Source organism: Heptranchias perlo, chromosome 14 (assembly GCF_035084215.1).
Source record: "Heptranchias perlo isolate sHepPer1 chromosome 14, sHepPer1.hap1, whole genome shotgun sequence".
Lineage (NCBI taxonomy): Eukaryota > Metazoa > Chordata > Chondrichthyes > Hexanchiformes > Hexanchidae > Heptranchias > Heptranchias perlo.
The window spans coordinates 39,507,113-39,525,964 of record NC_090338.1 but is presented as its reverse complement, the minus strand read 5'-3'; the positions used below and the strand labels follow the sequence as shown (position 1 = coordinate 39,525,964).

Sequence of the window (18,852 nt, the reverse complement as noted above, 5' to 3'; positions counted from 1 at the left end):
TACTGAGTTATATTAATGAGAGAGTTCTTAGTGTATTTGGTTTCTTTTTTAATCTAAAAGATTGGTGCAGAATGATTTTTATAGTAGCTAATCAGAAGAGTGGACTCAGCTTACATTGACAGTGCTACCCTGTGAAATGGACTATAATAGATGAGCCGTGCCCGTTTTTACAGAAATCAAATTGATTACATAGCATTTTGATTTTAAACTAACTTTCACAATAGTTAATGGAGTGCAGTGTTAAATACTGTAGGATATAGAACCCATAGTGCACAGTGTCATGAAATGGTCGGATGTGGGTTTGTACATGTGATTTCTCACATAGTACATTCTGAGTTCATTTGTCCAAGTAAGCCCCTGGGTAAAGGGGACAAGGAGTAAATGGAGGTTCCTCTGCGTGTGGCTGGTTAGAGAGTTACATTGGGGTGAGCGCCGGAAAGAAATTGCTTGTGTATTCTTTTCACTAGGAAACTGTGCGGTTTTGGGGAGAATGACTTAAAAGAGAGAGAATTGATAATTGTTTTAAAATAGAAAAAAAAATAGAACTTGTATCAATTGTTATATTAAGACCAGCTGATTGTAATTTGTTTAAATAATTAGCAGCAGGTTTGTAACAGTGTTCAGCAGAAAAGCTGAATAAGAAGTGTGTGAAATTTAATGTAAAATGAAAGAAAAATCACTACGAATAAGATATCATAAATTGAGAAGTTACCTTTTAGAAGGGTTGCAACATTTTGGTCTTTTTCAATATGTTGAATCAGGCTGCTTTTTAAAAATATGTTTGATTATTTAATGTAAATTAATCAGTTCCCCCAGAATAATTTATTGAATTATTTCCTATAAAATATTGCATTATAAGTAATCTGTCTGTTTACTATAGTATTTTTTTATTTATGTTTGGCTGTTTCCAGTTACAGACTGTTCATTCAGAAAAACATTCTTCTCTCATTCTCCTACAGATTAAAGTTTCACCTTTATCAACTGTACGTAACAGAACAAAGTGCACTTCAAAAACTGGAAGATTGCATACCTTCTATAATATTTTGACATGAACCAAGACAAGAATACCCCTTATACCTCAGGGGTAGGTATAGAGAATACGATTAACACCTTGGTGCAAGAAACAGCTATCCAAAACAGAAATAAGAACCAGCTGACAGCAGCGGAAGATCAAGCTCCAAATGGGCACGAACAGATCTTTCTAAAGATGGATACATTAAGCTCAGAACACAGTCTAGATGCAACAGCTGAGCAGCCAACTGTTAATGCAAGCCCAAGTGTAGGAGATGAGAGACCAAACAATGCACCTGAACATCTGGGAACAATAACTGAACATGAAAACGAGGCACACAGCGTGAAAGGAATGCCTGAGCAGCCGGATCAAGATTATAGATCAGGCATAAAGAATACTTCTAGTCTCGCACTTGAGGCTGATGTGATAGCAGAACTAGGCATGGAATGTGCTGATGGCAAAATTGCTGAGGGAGTGACTGGGGTATTGGCAAATGGAATCATTTGTGACTTAAAAGCTGGGGAGGATACTGGAGAAAGATCAGAAAATGTCATACTCTTGGAGTTGGCCGAGAAAAAAGACACCACTATATTTTTGGAGCAAAGCACGGCATGTAGAAAGGATACACAGATGAAATGTTATGCAGAAGGGGAACAGCAAAGGTAATTTGCTGGAAGAGATGCATTTGAGTTCTGAGGTTTCTTAATAACCTAGATATAGGCCACTGTTAATGGCAGCAGCACTTGATTTTGCATTAGTGGTCCTGTTACCAACAGAATGTATGGTTTTATGCTTGTATGGGAACAATAGAAATTATTGATAGTATAAAAAAGCACAAATAATGTTTTTGGATGCATTATTGTGTATATTAAAGCCATACATTTTTTTTGTTAAAAGCAAGTACTGCAGATGCTGGAAATCTGAATCAGAAACAGAAATTTCTGTTTCTGATATCAGCTTTTGTGATTATAATATATTCTGTTTTGATTGTTAATTGGCCATGGGAATTGATGGCAGCCAATTTCTATCATGCATTGAATCACGTTTACGATGCAGATGCTGTAAATACAGACAAATATCAGAACTCATGATTACCAGTTAACCCACATTTTATTCACCTTAACTCTTTGTGGTACAAGTGTGCTTGCCTCCATGCTTACTCTTAGTTAAAGTGTACGGTGTGTATCTTCTACTTTTTTCTGCGTGGCCCTGAGTCAGTGGAGCAAATGAGGTGATAGTTGCTGAGTCTCAGTGTCTGCCTGTAGGGGTGGAGGCGGTCTAGTATCTCCTTGTGTTGGATCAGCCCTTGAGCTGGTCTTCCAGCCAGCATGCTGCAGCTCCTCCAATTCCACCTGCACTTGTTCTTCCTCATTTGTGTTGTGTACTTCACTAAGTGCTTAGTCCTGCAACTCACCAATGCCACCCCAGAGTGGATATATATGTGCTGACTGCTATAGGAAGGATGCTATTGGGTACTGTGAGTTGGCTGGTTGAGGTCAGCCTTTGGGCACTGCCACCTTTTCCTTTTGAGAAGAAGAACATATTTTAGAATTCTAGGAATAAGATGCCCCTTGAAACAGATTTTTAAATAGCAACACATTGCGGTATCTCAGTGTTTGCCTGTGTGTGGGTGAATAAATGTGTGTGTGAATAAAACAAGAGAAAGTATAAAAAGCAAAGGATGATCCTAGTCTCTAACCTCCATCGTCTCCCATTCCCTATATTGCTTCCACGCTCAGAATTTCCAGTGCTTTCGCCTCTTGAGGAGACAGGAATTGAAACCTGTGATTCTCTTCCTGTTTGCATGTATTGGCACCAGTTATGTACAGTGTTCTCCTACAAGCAGACAGAAAAAGGACATGTGTTGGAATAGGGAATACAAGAAAAGATATGTTTGGCCAAGTGCCAGAACAGCAGCCAGCTTACATGAAAGTGTCAACATGCAGGGACATTGTGTGTGCATTGTGCTTGGTGTTTGTTGCATTCATGGACCACATGATCAAAGCATCGTGATGGCACCAATGTAGAGTGCCTTGGTAAAACATGGGGATGCTCATGTGTTGTAAATTTGAGTCTTCCTTAGGTATCTCCTCTGGTTCAGTGGCATCAGTCGCTGCATTCTGAACGTAAGCAGTCTGAACTGAGCATCTTACTTTTTAAGGGAGTTGACTCTCACTACCCTTGTATGATAGTAAAACCCAGGGATTTAACATTAGCATCCCATAATGATCTGGATTAGATTATTCTGTATTTCACATGAAGGCGGTAAAGCGACTTCAATCTCTCTCAAGGAAGACTGAGGGAACAATTGGTGAGATGAGGCTTGATATGAAATGTTAAGCTGCTTTAGTTTATAACAAGTGAACATTCAGAGCAACAGTTATGATCAAATGCATATAATTTAATTGGTACAACTTATCTTTGTATAATACAAAATAAAGGACATGCCATACTTTCCACATCAGCGGGTTGTCTTACTTGTGAGATGACTTTTACCTGTCCTCCAGCATTTTTAACATTTTTAAAAAATCTCTGCAGAGGCCCTCCCTATTTTCCCTTTATCAACCCCGATTTGTCCTCATGGCCTTCTGTTTTTTGAATAACTTTTTTTTCTGTCCCTGTGTCTTTTTTTTTAACTCCCTCTTCATAGACAGACAGCAATCAAAGGACTTTCCAATACAATGGGTGTGAGTTGCTCTCCGACTACCTACATAAGCTAACAAATTGTTTATTATTTAGTCTTTGGAGAAAACAATTTACATTTAACATATTGACTACCTTTTGTCCAGGTGCTTTATTTTAAAAAACTTGTGGGAATGTGTTTTGCTTAGAAAATTAGAACATTGTAATGAACCCTTATTTTCAAATTGCTTCTGTGGAAAAATGGTCAAAAAAATCCTGAAATGTGACATTGCAGTTGCCAGAGCGGGTGCGTTGTCCCTCCATGATGCGTTGACTGCTAGTAACACAACGTTGTTAAAGTATGCAAAGTGTGACCACACTTACTTGCAACTTTCTGTAGCCTATCAGATTTCTTCCTTACCTTCTCCGAGGTTCAGCCCACTGATGAGAAAATAGTAACTCTGCAAAAATTAAGCTTTTTTGTCTATGAATTATCATAATTTTCTTTTCTGTGTATATATGGCATTACCAACCAGGTTCACTCACAGAAAATGACCCAGCTTGTTCTGATGCTTTGACTTTGTGTTGCTGATAGGGAGCCTTGCTCACCGGGAGCCCAAAATTAGACAATTACCCCTGTATGTTTGCGTCAGGCACCTGAGTAATGCCATTCAGTGAAACACAAGCATCTCGTGGGTTTTATTTGAATATATGTTTGACTGTCCGCTCTTTTTGAGACATATTTGCCTTGTCTGTGTCATGTTTTGAAAAGTATAGGCTGATTTTCCAAATGTAGGGTGTGGCACTTCACCTGTCAGGAACATGCCCACAATTCCCAATATTCACTCAAGTGAAGCTGTACATGAGAGTACACATTCCGATATGTGGCACTTGTATTTCAACCTGTCTTATTCCAATTGAACAATCTTACCTGAAGAAAGAAAGATAGATCAGAGAGATTCTATGGACAGTCCACAGCAAACCTGCATTGAAAAGCTATTATTTAGGAAAACTTGTGTCTGGTCCAGTTTGCATTGCTGTTTAGCACAGCAGAAATAGCTATTATTTTTCTCTCCTTGGAGGAGGGATAGTTAAGCCTGTAAGTGGTGGAAATCAAAAGTGTGTTATTATTTCTGTTCACTTGTCCATTTATTTTTTATTAAAACTGTTTGGTAAGTTGTGGCCTAAGCTATAACAAAGAAGTATTTATTCTGCTGCCCTCTGATGTCAAGGTAGATTATGTGAGGGCACAAGATATAACCATAAACCAAAATAGAGTGATAAGGGTTTTCTGTTTGATCCCTGGGCATGCTAAAAACTGCCTAGATATTGGGAAGGTAAAAGTACACTCTGGGTCCTAAGGAGCGAGGGTCTGCCTACTGCTGTGATCTGTGGTGTTGAACCAGAGATCAAAAGTAACAAGAGTAAGTATCTGGAGTAAAAACCTAAAAATGTAACACCTCCATCCTGGCTGCTCTGATGATATTCTTGATTGGAAGGTTTCCTTCAGCTCCAAAAATATTCACCTTTCTCTATAGCATCTCCTGCAAAAGCACCTCCAAAGCTGCAATTTGAAATGATGGTGTTTTTCCTCTCTATAATGTGTAATTCTGCTGTTTCTTAAATTTGTTGCTAGTTCCCCTTTTAAAGGTGACTAGCAGTCTGTTCAGAGCTGCTGGCGATAGTCCACCTCATGACACTTGTGTGCTCCCACTGCATCATGTGCACTGTGCTGGGAGTGCTGTTGTTTCATCTCAATGAGCTGACCTCACTTTACAGCTACAGGTGTACCCAGCACCTCAGGAACCTGGGCGTTGTTCTGCATTATTGGCCTCTTATTATAAGTCTCAAGTCATAAGATTATTTCTTTAAAGAGAGGTGATCCTTTTCAGAATGGAAATAGACAGGAAAAAAAGAATTGAGACTATCCAGTTCACTCTTTAACCCTTCTAGCTTTATTTTCATCTTCAGTAAGTGGAATAAAAATTATAATTTTAATGAAATCCAATATAATGTCCTTATCTCCTGCATGTTTACAAAATGTTGAAATTAAGTGCCTCAGCTTTCCATACATTTTATCAGTCCTGGTGACAGATTAAAGTGTAACAGTGAGGTTGATGGAATCGATTTTGGTTTTTGCATCGATTTGTGGATTCTGAAAATAAACGAGTACTTTATTTCTGTGTATTCATGACTACGGTGAAAAACGGAAGAATAACCAATTAGGAGAAATTTACACAAAATACCAAATAAATTAGTGTTTTTATAATATAACATCCAGGGGCTATACTTATTCAATTTCACACTCTGTCCTGAAACTGAGACCTAGACTGCTCCATGCTGCTGACGCGGGCAATAGCTCTACTTCAGACTCTTACATAAGCTAGTACAGCCCAGCATTTATACTCCAAGAAGCAACTTTGCATTTATAGCACCAGACTCAGGCCTTGAGCATATCGCTACTTTAGCTGCACCCTCAGCTCAGGCCAAGACTTTCTCCTTAGGTCAGACTCAGACTTTGCGCCACCTGAGACGTGCTAACTACAGCTACGCAACAACTTGAAGAAGCGTCTCTGATCCAAGTTCTATCTTATTGGAGGTAAAGTGAACGAAACCCATCCTTCGACAAAAAAGGCAGTAAATGTTAAATGTATTGAAGTTGGAAACATTAAGCAAGGTTGTGAGGGTCTTCTAAAATGCTGGGTGTGCCCATGATACAATGTGGATTATTTGAATGAGAGATAAAAATGTTCTGACCTCTGCAGAGAGTGCTTTTAAAATAGTCTACGTTGGTTTACTGTTCTGTTAACCAAGCCTGTCCCTAGTCTCTAAATTGGAGTGATGGGTGCAGTACTGAGCCTGTAACATTTATCATGCTACTGTGCATTATCTGAAAAATGGTGGACGTGAATGTGCAGCTGCAGTCTGTTTAAAATGACATTATTAGCTGAGAGATGAACAACTAATTCAAACGTACTCTTATTTAATTAAAAGTGATGCTTTAAAACTATTAAAGCCGCATAATAACCTTTACAAAATGTTTCTTGTTTTCATTGAAGTATTTTAGTAAAAGAGTAAATGCATTTATTACAGAGTTAAGTAAAAATAAAAACAGTTTTAAAATGTCACTAAATTTTGTTCTTTGTTTTGCTGGTTTGTTGACAGGTTAATAGTTGGAGAGGTGATGCCTGATGATGCAATTGTAGACAAAGAACAAGTCCAAGTGAAGGACAGTCGAGATGGATTCAGTTCTACGTTTGAAAGAATTGTGGAATCTGATCTTATGAAAGGCACTTCATACAGTAGCCTGGATTCTTTGGATGTATTGTCGCTGACTGATGAGTCAGACAGTTGTATCAGTTTTGAGGCTCCACTCACACCACTGATTCAACAACGAATTAAGGAAACCCCTGAACTGCTACAGCAGAAACTGGTTCAAGTTGCTGAACAGCGAGAAATCCTGGAAGCTGCAGTTAGCGATGACCAGGAACATCATTCTAAGATGAATGAGGGAAGTCTTGAAAGTCCACTGAGACACTCACTCACTAGTAGCAGGTCTGAGAATGTGCTGAGCAGGTCCTCTTTAAAGTCAGTACCAAATGGTTTACACAGAGAGAGAGATGAACCAGAAGATGACATCAGCAAGATAGTTAACTCCATCAGGTAAACAGACTAAGTAAAAGCAGTTTCAGTGTAAATTAATTTTGATGTGTATTGTTATAGCCCTACTCCGGCAATTTGCTCACAGCCAAAATACTTCCAAGCGAGGCTCATTTTTGCCACTCCCTGCCAACATACCAGGTTCTACTTCCCACTATTTAAAAAAAATTCCGAGTCCTGGCTTGTCTTGCTGTTATTACTTAAATAAATCTCCTAACCCTCCCAATTTTCCCCATTTCCACTACTTAAATGCTACTGCCACTTCTCCCCATTTACCCTGCTTCTAATATCTAGAAATAAACCTCACAGATCAATTCCTGGTTTGCACCACTTCTGGTACTTTTTAAAAAAAAAAAAATTTCATCCTGGTTTCCTAATGGAAGTTTCTTGCAAGTCTAGATAATCTATTATGCATTAAAATTATGCATTAAAATCAGCTGCCCTAAGCTCTGGAAATCCCTCCCTAAACCTCTCCGTCTCTCTACCTCTCCTCCTTTGAGACTCTCCTTAAAATCTTCCTCTTTGACCAAGCTTTTAGTCAGCTGTCGTCATATCTCCTTATGTGGCTCAGTGTCAAATTTTGTTTGATAATCGCTCCTGTGAAGCGCCTTGGGATGTTTTACTACATTAAAGGCGCTATATAAGTTTAGGTTGTGGGTTGCAACGTGCTGTTTCAAAATGCATTGAAAACTATGTCAGGATCTGTCTATGGCAAAATCCATGATAAAAATATCAACATTTATCTGCAGTCTCTGTTGCGCCTTTTGCTGGTGCTGTGATTAGCATTTGTAACATTAAAACAGCTGAACCCCTTACTGGTACTGTTTTTTGGACCAGAGACAGCATTGTGTAGGCATACAGTTACATTACAAAGCCACTGGGTGGCAGTGCTTCAGTCTGTTTGCCTTTATAGTAAACTGAATTTAAGTATTTTCATTAAAACTTCTTTCCAGATGTCAGTTTAGATCTGCCACCTTGTTAGCGCCTCACTGCTGAGTCCTTGCTGTTGAACGCCTTCCCCTCTATCCTGGATGATCGCACCTCCTGATGTCCACTCCCCAGCTCTCCTATTGGCAGTATATTCCTGGCCTCAGCACTGACTCTTCCCTCTCTTTCTCCCCCCACCCCCTTCACACTAGTAGTATTTCTTAACCCCAGCACCACATTGGTCCAACTCCCTTGTAGCCATTGCGCATAACTATCTGCAACTGAAAACCACTATACCGCCCCACCCCCCAACCCTAGCAACCACCGTCCACTGGATCTTGTCCTTCCTCCTCCACTGGCAGCATTTTCTGAATATCATCCCGCAGGCACCATTTAAATTCCTAGCCAAGGCACATCTCCCCCTCCGTTGGCAGCATTTGCTGGGTTTTGACACCTGCCTCCGCAGATCCCCGACTTCTTCCCCCTCCTATCTTCACTCTTGTCCACTCCTCTGTCCTTCGCCGAAACAAGTTTTTAGCCCTTCAATTCCAAGAGCCCTCCTTCCAATATAATTAAGTAGTACCCGTATGGTAACGGATGCAGAATTCCTGAAGAACTGCCTGCATTTGAGCAGAACGAGTGACAAAGAAAAAGTGAAGAACAAACCAAAAGCTTCCCACCCAGCATACCATAAGCAAGTACCCACACCTCCCATATGGCCTAGAACCCCTCCATGCAGAAATTTATAGATTGCACCCGATCTCTACCCTACCCCTTCCACCCCCAGCTAGCTCCAATTTTCATATGGTCTCCACTGGCTGCATCTCCCTTTCCAATGCTCTCACCAGTGGCTGCATTTTGCATTCTAATCTACCCACTGGTTGCTAATCCCATCCCACCTGAACTCGCTCACTGACTGCAGCGGCCCCTCACAGGCTACCCCTACTTTGCTTCATTTCACCTTTTTACAGTAAGCTTCCTCCCCTGCATGCATTTCTCATCACATCCCTCCCTCTGGCTGTTGTTCTCTTTCCCTTTTACCTTCCTATCCCCCCCATCTCCCTGACTATCTCCCCATTGCCTTCGCTTTCTACCCCAGCCCTTGCCTCTTCCTCCTCCCTTTTCCTCTTCCCCCTCTGCATCTCTTTTCCCCCCTCCCTTCCATTTCTCCTCTCCTTTCCCTCTCTATTTCCCCCCCTGTTCTTCCCTCCTCTTCCACCCTTATCCTACCCCTCCTCTCTGCCACCCAACTCCACATTCCCTTCCTCCTCCTTCCTTTCCTTCTTCCCAGAAATGCGAGGGAACCAAGGGACTAGTGAGAAGGAGGAATTAAAGGAAATTAGTATTAGTAAAAAAAATTGTGCTGGAGAAATTAATGGGACTGAAAGCCGATAAATCCCCAGGGCCTGATAATCTGCATCCCAGAGTACTAAAAGAGGTAGCCATGGAAATAGTGGATGCATTAGTTGTCATCTTCCAAAATGCTATAGATTATGGAACAGTTCCTGCAGATTGGAGGGTGGCAAATGTAACTCCACTATTTAAAAAAGGAGGGAGAGAGAAAACAGGGACTATCGACCGGTTAGCCTAATATCAGTAGTAGGGAAAATGCTAGTCTATTATAAAGGATGTGGTAACAGGACATTTAGAAAATATCAATGGGATTAGACAAAGTCAACATGGATTTATGAAAGAGAAATCGTGTTTGACCAACCTACTGGAGTTTTTTGAGGGTGTAACTAGTAGAATAGATAAGGGAGAACCAGTGGATGTGGTTTATTTGGATTTTCAGAAGGCCTTTGATAAAATCCCACATCAGAGGTTAGTGTGCAAAATTAAAGCACATGGAATTGGTGGTAATATACTGGCATGGATTAAAAATTGGTTAACAGACAGGAAACAGAGAGTAGGAATAACTGGGTCTTTTTCGGGGTGGCAGGCGGTGACTAGTGGGGTACCGCAGGGATCAGTGCTTGGGCCCCAGCTATTCACAATATATATCAATGATTTGGATGAGGGAACCAAATGTAATATTTCCAAGTTTGCTGATGACACAAAACTAGGTGGGATCGTGAGTTGTGAGGAGGATGCAAAGAGGCTTCAAGGCGATTTAGACAAGTTGAGTGAGTGGGCAAATACATGGCAGATGGAGTATAATGTGGATAAATGTGAAGTTATCTACTTCGGAAGGAAAAACAGAAAGGCAGAGTATTATTTAAATGGTGATAGATTGGGGAATGTTGATGTACAAAGGGACCTGGGTGTCCTTGTACACCAGTCACTGAAAGCAAACATGCAGGTGCAGCAAGCAGTTAGGAAGGCAAATGGTATGTTGGCCTTCATTGCAAGAGGATTTGAATACAAGAGCAAGGATGTCTTACTGCAGTTATATAGGGCTTTGGTGAGACTACATCTGGAGTATTGTGTGCAGTTTTGGTCTCCTTACCTAAAAAAGGATATACTTGCCATAGAGGGAGTGCAGCGAAGGTTCACCAGACTGATCCCTGGAATGGCAGGACTGTCGTATGAGGAGAGATTGGGTCGACTCGGCCTGTATTCACTCGAGTTTAGAAGAATGAGAGGGGATTTCATTGAAACATAAAATTCTGACAGGGCTAGACAGACTGGATACAGGTTTCCCCTGGCTGGGGAGTCCAGAACAAGGGGTCACAGTCTCAGGATTGAGATGAGGAGAAATTTCTTCACTGAGGGTGGTGAACCTGTGGAATTCTCTACCACAGAAGGTTGTGGAGGCCAAGTCACTGAATATATTTAAGAAGGAGCTAGATAGGTTTCTAGACACAAAAGGCATCAAGGGGTATGGGGAGAGAGCGGGAATATGGTATTGAGATAGAGGATCAGCCATGATCATATTGAATGGCCTTCTCCTGCTCTTATTTTCTATGTTTCTCTCTTCCCCTCCCTCCTCCCTTTCTCCCCCACACTCCCCTCTCTTGCTTGTACCCTTCTCACTAGTCCCCCCTCCCTTCCCTCTTCCCTAGCCTCTTCTTCCTCAACGTCTCTTCCTATCCACCTCCCCTACCTAACATTTAAAAGCAACACTTTTCCCAAAATCTTTCTGTGGAAAAATGGTCAATGAAATCCAAAACCTGACAGCAGTTTGAAACTGGGGATCACCTTTTGTATATAGCCAAATTGACAAAGTTAAAAACTTTTCATCAGTTGAGAAAGACCCTTTGGCATAATTAAATGTTAGATCATTAAATAGTTGTGCCATTAAACCTTCAATCTTTTTAATGCACGAGTTCGAGGTGGGCAACAAACTGTCCTGACCTCTGCATCGTGACGCTTGGGAGATTTTAAACTCCAGGACTTCATCGACATGCCCTGGCCAGCATCCTGCTGAAGGCAACGGGAAGCGGCAGCTGGCCGTCGGGTGGGAGTGTAATGTTGGGCGGCAGTATGCTGCCGTCAGGAACTGAAGGAACGGTCTCCGGCGCTTGGGGAAGTTGATTGGGGTAGGGGAGCCGCGAGCAGGGAAGGCCTAAACTTTCCTTGTGGGGCCCAGAGGAACACTCCTGCATCTCTTGGCCCCATAAAGAAAGTCAAAATAATTAAAAAGACTTACCTTTTTGGCTTCTTCTGGCCCAAAATCCTCTTCCCGCTTGATGGATCTGGCAGGAAAGCCACAAGCGTTTCCCCGCTCGCGCCTAGTGTTAAAATAGCAGTTGGGCCCCGATGATGTCGTTGGAGCCCGATTTGCATATTTAAAGAAGGACCCGCTGGTTTCCTGTGGGTGTTCCTCTTAACTTGTTGAGAAGAGCAGGTTAAAATCGTTGGCAGGTGCAATCCACAGGCGATTTTAACTGGCCACCCCTCATTCTTCATTAGTATTTAACCACCGCAGTGTTTCTTTTTGTTAAACTTCTTTCATATAAGTTAAGGAATATAAAGAGGAAATTAAGAATGGTGCCTATTCCTTTTGAAATTTTTTAGATCAAACCAGTCATTTCAAGTGTTTGCTTCAGTTCTTATTTGCTAACCAACACTATTGCTTGCAAGTACTTCTTATCCACTAGGAAAAAGAAGCAAGCATTCTAAAAGGACTGTGTGTGTGTGTGTGTGTGTCTAATATATTAAAAAAAATAACTTATGCAGACCTATATAAAATATAGGTACTGAAATTCCAGAGTTCACAGAGGACAAAAGTCTGATTTCTGCCTGTGGCGTGCCAGAATATTAGGCGAAAACCCTCACGTGACAGAGACTTGCCGGCGGGTTTCCGGACTCCGCCAGGCACCTCCTCCCTTTACGCCCTTAAATGGCCTCAGTGAAACTCACGCCAGCTGAGACTTCATGTGAGGCCCTGGAAAGATCCTAAACCTTTGTTAGAATAAGATGATTGATCCCAGAAAGGTTTGATTGCTGTCTCTAGTGGAAGAATGGCACCAGTGTGAGCTAAAGAAGGAAAAAACATTGTTTCCTTCATTTGGGCCTTGAGGGGGCCTCAAGTGGATTGGGTCAGGCTGGGCTGAGATGGGTGCCACTGATGCACACCAGCAGGCACTGGCAGTTTGCCCCAGCTAGCAAATAACCCTGTCCCTGGGAATTGGGATGGGGCTTCAGGCCGAGGACAAGGGTGGATGTGTGGGGTGGGGGAGGGGGGGGGGTTCCACTCCACTGCACTAATGTCGGCAAAGTGGGACGCAGGAATTTTGAGGGTAGTATTGTCTCATCCTATAAAATGAATAAACTACAGAAAACTAAATGGAAATGTGGTTTGCTTATCCTTCCTGGATGAATTAAATTATTTAATGGCACTCTTTCTTGATTTATTTTGGTTAAGAGCATACGAACTCATCCATTTGCCTTTTGAATCATCAGGGAAAAGCCGTGACATAGCTGCATTTGGATTGCTCACAATTTTTCTCCAACTTAACACCAAATTGAAAATTGCAATTTTGGCAGTAAAGGTACTTCCATTGCTTTTACCACTACTCTCTGTATCCAAATATGAGTTTAATATAGTGGTTAATGATGGCTAATGCACTAATGAAAACAATTTAGCTAATTATTAGGACCGAAATCTTATTCTCCCTTGGTGGGGTGCGGAACAGTTTTCTCACGAGGGTGAACTTTTTCTACTGACAAAGTGGATAACATAACTCATCCAGCCGTTGTGTGTCCTAGAGACTGTTGTGAGATCAGGAATAGCGTTATTGCTGTCATTTTAGTTTAACATAAAATATACAGTTTATTTTTTTAAAAATAAAATGGAAAATTTTAGAAAGTTTACTTCTGCTCTGCCTGTCCTCCCTTTCGCATTCCTTTTTCTTTCTCTCTCTCTCTTTTCCCCATTTATTGTTTTAAATTTTGTTTTATATTATGTTCCTAGCATTGAAGTGGAGGGTCTGGTGTTTAACGAGCTTGTTGCTTGCCAAAATTATACAAGAACAACTTGGTGAGATATCCCGATTTCCGCATAATTAAATATTCAACGTCAGATTGTGCCTGCTGGTGGGATCTCGCTATTTGAAAGCTCTTAAACAGGCTGTACTTTTTTCTGTCCAGTGAGGAAATCACTAGTTATAAAGTTCTGCTAGAAAAAAAATGTACTGATGTCGGGAGAACACCTCTTTCTAGCTGCTGTGTTGAAAGTGCTTCTGCATGAATAATGGGAAAGGAGGGTTGCTCTGTTTGGATATCAAGGGCACCCTCCCCACAGGAAAAGTGTGCATTCAGTTGAAGTCAATGGGAATCAGGGGTAAAACTCTCCAGTGGCTGGAGTCATACCTAGCACAAAGGAAGATGGTAGTGGTTGTTGGAGGCCAATCATCTCAGCCCCAGGACATTGCTGCAGGAGTTCCTCAAGGCAGTGTCCTAGGCCCAACCATCTTCAGCTGCTTCATCAATGACCTTCCCTCCATCATAAGGTCAGAAATGGGGATGTTCGCTGATGATTGCACAGTGTTCAGTTCCATTCGCATCCCCTCAGATAATGAAGAAGTCTGTGCCCGCATGCAGCAAGACTTGGACAACATCCAGGCTTGGGCTCATAAGTGGCAAGTAACATTCGCGCCAGATAAGTGTCAGGCAATGACCATCTCCAACAAGAGAGAGTCTAACCACCTCCACTTGACATTCAACAGCATTACCATTGCCGAATCCCCCACCATCAACATCCTGGGGGTAACCATTGACCAGAAACTTAACTGGACCAGCCACATAAATACTGTGGCTACAAGAGCAGGTCAGAGGCTGGGTATTCTGCGGCGAGCGACTGACCTCCTGACTCCCCAAAGCCTTTCCACCATCTACAAGGCACAAGTCAGGAGTGTGATGGAATACTCTCCACTTGCTTGGATGAGTGCAGCTCCAACAACACTCAAGAAGCTCGACACCATCCAAGATAAAGCATCCCGCTTGATTGGCACCCCATCCACCACCCTAAACATTCACTCCCTTCACCACCGGCGCACTGTGGCTGCAGTGTGTACCATCCACAGGATGCACTGCAGCAACTCGCCAAGGCTTCTTCGACAGCACCTCCCAAACCCGCGACCTCTACCACCTAGAAGGACAAGAGCAGCAGGCACATGGGAATAGCACCACCTGCACCTCCCCCTCCAAGTCACACACCATCCCGACTTGGAAATATATCGCCGTTCCTTCATCGTCGCTGGGTCAAAATCCTGGAACTCCCTTCCTAACAGCATTGTGGGAGAACCTTCACCAGACGGACTGCAGCAGTTCAAGAAGGCGGCTCACCACCACCTTCTCGAGGGCAATTAGGGATGGGCACTAAATGCCGGCCTCGCCAGCGACGCCCACATCCCATGAACGAATAAAAAAAAAAATTCAGTTTTAGAGGAGATAGCCCAATGAGTTAATACTGTGTCCAACACCCAATGGACAAGGGAACAGATGAGGAAAAAAGTTAATGGCCTCAGTCTGCCAGAGTAAAGCTAGCCATTTCTTCCCTGTACCAGGGAGATGGGCAAAGTATGCATCCCACAGAGTTTCCTCTGAACCTGTTACACTATGCCCGAGGTTGCATATGCTAAACTCTCAGAAAACATTGCTGTTCTTTCAAAGTTTCACGTGTGCCCATGTTACAGCAGGACACACATTATTACTGCCATTTAAAAGTGGAACTACTGTCATATTCGTATTTGGAAAGTGAGTGCACAAAATAAACTTACAGCAAAACCGAGCTGCATGTTCATTTACTCTCGCCTAAGCTGGGATATAGGGTGGACACTTGGGTATCACTCTATCGCTCTTCAAACTTACAACCAGAGAAGCAGTTTGAAATGTTGGAAGACAAAGTGACACATAATAGATGCTAACAAACCCAAATCAGAGGAGAGCCCCATAACTACAATTTTAACATAGCAACGTAATCCCTTACGAAGTCATGCTGGACATTCTGCGGCCATAAAACCTTAAATCTGTGTCTTCTGGTTACTGACTCTTCTACCACCGGAAATAGTTTCTCCTTATTTTCTCCACCACCGATGTTAGGCTGACTGGCCTGTAATTGCCAGTTTTATCTCACACCCCTGTTCAAAAAAGGGAAGAAACATTTCCAATCCTCCAGTCCTCCGGCACCGCCCCATATCTAAGCAGGATTGGAAGATTCTAGCCAGAGCCTCCGCAATTTCCATCCTTACTTCCCTCAGTAACCTAGGATGCATCACATCTGGACCGGGTGACATATCTACTTTGAGCATTGCCCATCTTTTAAATACCTCCTCTATATCTATTTAAATAAGGAGTTAAGTATTTTCACATTTGATTGTTCCTTTTCCTTTTCCATAACTATTCTAAACCTAATGATATTATGATTAGTGTTCCCCAAATGCTCCCCCACTGAAACATGCTCCACCTGTCCCACTTCATTTCCCAGAACGAGATCCAACACTGTTTCCTTCCTGGTTAGGCTGGAAACACACTGTTCCAGAAAGTTCTCTTCAACACATTTCAGGAATTCTTCCTCCTCTTTGCCCTTCACAGTATTACTGTCCCAGTCTATATTGGGATAATTGAAGTCCCCCATTATCACTACTCTACAGTTCCTGCATTTTTCTGTAATTTGCCTGCAAATGTTCTCCTCTATGTCCTCCCCACTATTTGGTGGCCTATAGTATACACCCAGTAGCGTAATAGCTCCTCTATTGTTCCTTATTCTAACCAAATAAATCCTGTCTTTGACTCCTCAACTACATCATCCCTCCCCAGTGCTATAATAGTTTATTTGATAAATACTGCCACCTCCCTCCCGGCCCCCCCCCCCCTCATTTCTTTCCTTCCCTATCTTCCCTGAATACCTTGTAGCCAGGAATATTAAGTACGCAATTCTCCCCTTCTTTGAGCCTGGTCCCCTTTATTACCACTATATCATAGTCCCATGTGGCGACTTGAACCTGCAGCTCACCAACCTTATTTACCACACTACGTGCATTTACGCACATGCTCTCTAAACTCATCTTAGATTGCCTTGCATTTGCCCCCTGTCTGATCCCTCCTGTTTCTGAACTATTCTTTACTCTAGTGCTACTTGACCCTCCCAGTCCTCTACACCTTGTTACTCCTCTCTAATATTTCATCCTGGTGCCCACCCCCCTGCCAAATTAGTTTAAACCCTTTGAATCACCTGTGGTCTGTGGCTGCATTGCAGAAGTACAGGCTTTCCTAACTTTTCCAAGGAGAAAGAGGACAAAGGGAAAGGGCACTCATTCCAGTGATTATGCAGTATTTCATGAAAAACTGAGATTGGATGTATTTATTTAATTGTAAGAGTTTTTTTCTTTAAAATTGATAACTATTGCATTTTTGAATTGAAGCTATTTGGATTGAACCTTTATAATAATTATATTATAAATATGACCCAGTAAAGTGTATTCCTGTAGTTTGCCGTACAGGATACTTTCCTGCAAAACCATGGAAAGGGACAGCAAAATTAAAATGTCTACCATGAGCAGGTTTCGTTTTACCTGGCTCCTTTGTGCAGTGTGATTCATACTGCGATTCATTGAACCATTCAGTATCTGCCAGAAATTCTTACTATCACAGGACTGAAAGTCACAATCAAATAGTGATGTTACTGAGTAGAAAATGATTAAAACACATTGGTTAAATGCTACCATATGGTGTTTTTATACTATTTCCATGATTATAAAAGTTATTCTTCCTCTTCCTCTAGTTTTGTTTCCCTCTTCATGGCAGACACAAAAGTATTTGTCTTTCTTGAATAGGAGATTTATAGATGACCTTTTTTGTAATTTTCTTTACAATATTGCACATATCAATTTCAAAATCAAATTCAAACATTAAATGTATAGTTAATCTAATAATATAGCAGTGTTTCCATCACTGTAGTCATGAGTTAGCAACTCAGCAGTGTCTGACATTTAAATCTATCAATCAAGTTCATGATACCTTTTTACCAGTGTTCAGACGATCGAAGATATGTGATCCTGCATAAAAATTGGCAGGTATTGTATGTGTAGATTTAGTTGGCTGAGCCACAGAGTGGCACTGGTGCTCCAGTTAGAGAGGCCGTAGACCACTTTAAGGTAGAGGAAATGCAATTGATTTGAGAGACAAAGATGTAAACAGGAGTCAAACAAGAACAAAACATTAAGTATGGGAGTAAAACTTAGAGATGTATTTTGCTACATCATGTTGTCAGAGTGCACTCAAGCTTTAATCCTTCCAAGGTGAATACAATGAGTACATGATTTGGTGAGAAAGCAGCAGGCTGCCTGCAATACTGTTGTTTCAGTATCTGTCTTTGAGTACTTTTGACTGTCTGGATTCTTGATTTGCTGTTCCTGCCTGAGTTTAGGATAAGTACCACATTCCAGCAGACCAAATGTATTTGGTGTCCCACAAGAATCTGTGTTGGGGCCTCAACTATTCAGTGTATTTATTAACAACTTAGATGACAGGATAGAGAGCCACATAACCAAGTTTGCTGGTGACACAAAGATAGGCAACATTGTAAGCTGTGTAGATGGAAACATAAAATTACAGAGATGTTAATAGATTAAGTGAATGGGCAAAACTGTGGCAAATGGATTTCAATGTAGGCAACTGTGAGGTCATCCAGTTTGGACCGAAAAAGGATAGATCAGAGTACTTTCTAAATGGTGAAAAGCTTGAAACAGTGGAGGTCCAAAGAGACTTGGGGGTCCATGTACATAGATCATTAAAAGGTCATGGACAAGTACAAAAAACAGTCAAAAAGGCAAATGGCCTTTATATCTAGAGGACTAGAATACAAGGGGGTAGAAGTTATGCTATAGCTATACAAAGCCCTGGTTAGACCACACCTAGAATACTGTGTTCGGTTCTGGGCACCGCACCTTATTGGCCTTGGAGGGAGTGCAATGTAGATTTACTAGAATGATACCTGGACTCCAAGGTTACATTATGACGAGAGATTACACAAACTAGGGTTGTATTCCCTGGAATTTAGAAGTTTAAGTGGTGATTTGATCAAAGTTTTCAAGAGTATTAAGGGGAACTGATAGGGTAGAGATAAACTATTTCTGCTGGTTGGGGAGCCTAGGACTAGGGGACATAGCCTAAAAATTAGAGCCAGGATTTTCAGGAGTGAAGTTAGGAAACACTTCTACACGCAAAGCGTGGTAGAAGTTTGGAAC

At 41.7% G+C, this 18,852-nt stretch overlaps 1 protein-coding gene across 1 annotated transcript in view; it reads left to right on the top strand.

Annotated features, from left to right (window-relative positions):
• The first annotated feature begins 976 nt into the window (after positions 1 to 976).
• The window catches only part of LOC137332457 (PH and SEC7 domain-containing protein 2-like), a 149,272-nt gene continuing 131,396 nt past the window's right edge, over positions 977 to 18,852 (top strand). The window contains exons 1-2 of the mRNA XM_067996315.1: positions 977 to 1,674; positions 6,800 to 7,297. Coding sequence (XP_067852416.1) covers positions 1,049 to 1,674; positions 6,800 to 7,297 — 1,124 coding nt within the window. The 5' untranslated portion in view covers positions 977 to 1,048. The remainder of the gene's footprint in view (positions 1,675 to 6,799; positions 7,298 to 18,852) is intronic.